Consider the following 2,076-nt stretch of genomic DNA (forward strand, 5'->3'; position numbering starts at 1 on the left):
TTGCAAGGGGAGTCAACCAGTGTGACTTTAGCCTCTGCCTTATTTTTGGCACTAGTGACTTTAGACTCAGCCTGATCTTTGCAAGGGGAATCAACCAGTGTGACTTTAGCCTCTGCCTTATCTTTAGCACTAGTGTCAGGATTGCCTATAGCTTCAGCTTGGGCTCTCTCTTCCTGATCTCTCAAAGCCTCCTCATAATGAGTTGGGAAGGCCTGAGGAACAGTCTCATTGACCTTGGCTAAAAACTCCAGGATTTTCATCTTGGTAGTTTCAGCATAGGCTCGGGGACCCCAAAGGAACTCAAAGGATGGAGGATTACTGCCGGCCTCCTTTTGGTATACCAGGTACCTTTCCTTAACCAAATCTCTAGTAATGAGCTTCCGGGGCTCCCCAAAGATTATGTGCACCTTCCCATCATAAATTCCCAAAATATTAAGGAATTCCCAGATCTCTGCCTCAGAGGCACGGTTGCCATTTAAGAAGATCACACCAAGAAGTGGCATCAAAAGCCCATTCTGGGGAAATGGCAGGCTAGTGGTCAGAGCATTACCAACACTGGGATCTAACTTGCTAACAAGGGTGTAATAGCCACCACTGGGCTTAATTTCTTTCACCTCAAGACCAAAAACTAGCTGAATACGCTCAGAGGCTTTCTTGAGGATCTCAGGCAAATGCTCCTTGAACCTTCTGTTGATAACTTTTATCATTTCTCCCTTATTCGCTGGCTGTTTCATTTTGTACTTGCAGAGCAGGTACTGCATCAGGATTCCTGTCTTCCTTGTTAGAATATCATTCTGTGGATTCGCATTGAAGCGTGGGACCCTAGAGCAACTGGTACTTTCCTCCCTTGGGCCTCTGGTACTTTTACGAGATCTTCTGTAGGCACCACCATTAATATCAGGGCTGGTGGGTGCCTCACCCCGAGATTTAGACTTCTGAGGGAAGCCAGCAGTAGAGGTGCTTGCAACAGCATCTCCAGACTCATGATTAGAGCAGGAGGGTGACTCTTTCTCTCCTGCCTTGGCGTGAGCATCCTTGAGCCCCTTGGCCTCATCCTGGACCAGGCGACGCTTCTCACGAGCACGAGCCTTACTCTTATGTCCCCTGGGCATGACGGTTGTGGCAAGAGACAGCAGATAGGAGTGTGGTCTGGAAATCAAGTACTTTGGGGACCTGGAGGAAGGATAATGAGATCCTGTAAGTACTTTTCAGGAGGATCACAGCACCTTGGCTTTTAACAACCTGCCTATACACTATACGTTCCTGTACAAACATACTATCACTAATCTAGGAATCCAAATGGCCCGTCATAGCCTAAGGAAACAGTGAAGGGAGTTTTAATGTGTCCAGGATGCAGCCAGCCATGCTCCCCTAGAGCTGGCTTAGTAATAACAATGGCTGGTAGGGTCCTCTCAGTTTACAATGATACCTTTGGCACGTTCTAGAACCTCTTTCCTATGCTGCTCAGCAGCTAAAAGCTCAACTCCCAGCCCTAGTAGCCACCTCTTATTCATATTTCCAGGCCCCTTACTTCTCACTAAGAATTCTCATTTTGTCTCCACCTAGGAAAAAAAAAACCCTCCTTCCTCCCGCGCCTTTACACACAGTATCTCATTTCACTTAAACAGGATACAAAGAAATGAGAGACATCTCAGTTGACAAACTGTGCTCTGAGGCTCCAAGGGCCCAGTGCCAAAAATACAGCCCCATACTACTGTTTCCTTATACTGGGATTGAGGAATAAGTACCTTCAGTCATCACCTACTGTTTATGTGTTGAATCCTGAATTGCCTAGGGCTGGCTACCCTCTCTATATTTAAACCTCACTGACACCTAACAGAAGGTGTGAGAGAGCCATATTTTCACCCTATTTTCCACAGGCCCAAAGCTATAGCAGGTAGGTTAAAGGCCCAATCACATGTGCTTTCACTCATAATCTTCTCTCCAGGTCTTCAATTTGAGTCTTACGAAGGCCTAAATTCTTCCCCTGATTCCTCAGACCAAGGCCCCCATTTTTCTGTTAGTCTTGGGGAAAATTGATGAGAACCTCCATGTCTGAAGCCTTGTGGGGATGAC

At 46.6% G+C, this 2,076-nt stretch overlaps 1 protein-coding gene across 1 annotated transcript in view; it reads right to left on the bottom strand.

Annotated features, from left to right (window-relative positions):
* LOC110314377 (melanoma-associated antigen B4-like) overlaps positions 1-1,112 on the bottom strand; it is a 1,729-nt gene extending 617 nt beyond the window's left edge. Inside the window, exon 1 of the mRNA XM_021188773.1 lies at positions 18-1,112. Within this exon, the coding sequence (XP_021044432.1) occupies positions 18-1,112 (1,095 nt within the window). The remainder of the gene's footprint in view (positions 1-17) is intronic.
* Positions 1,113-2,076: the final 964 nt, after the last annotated feature.

The sequence above is a fragment of the Mus pahari genome, chromosome X, assembly GCF_900095145.1.
Source record: "Mus pahari chromosome X, PAHARI_EIJ_v1.1, whole genome shotgun sequence".
NCBI lineage: Eukaryota > Metazoa > Chordata > Mammalia > Rodentia > Muridae > Mus > Mus pahari.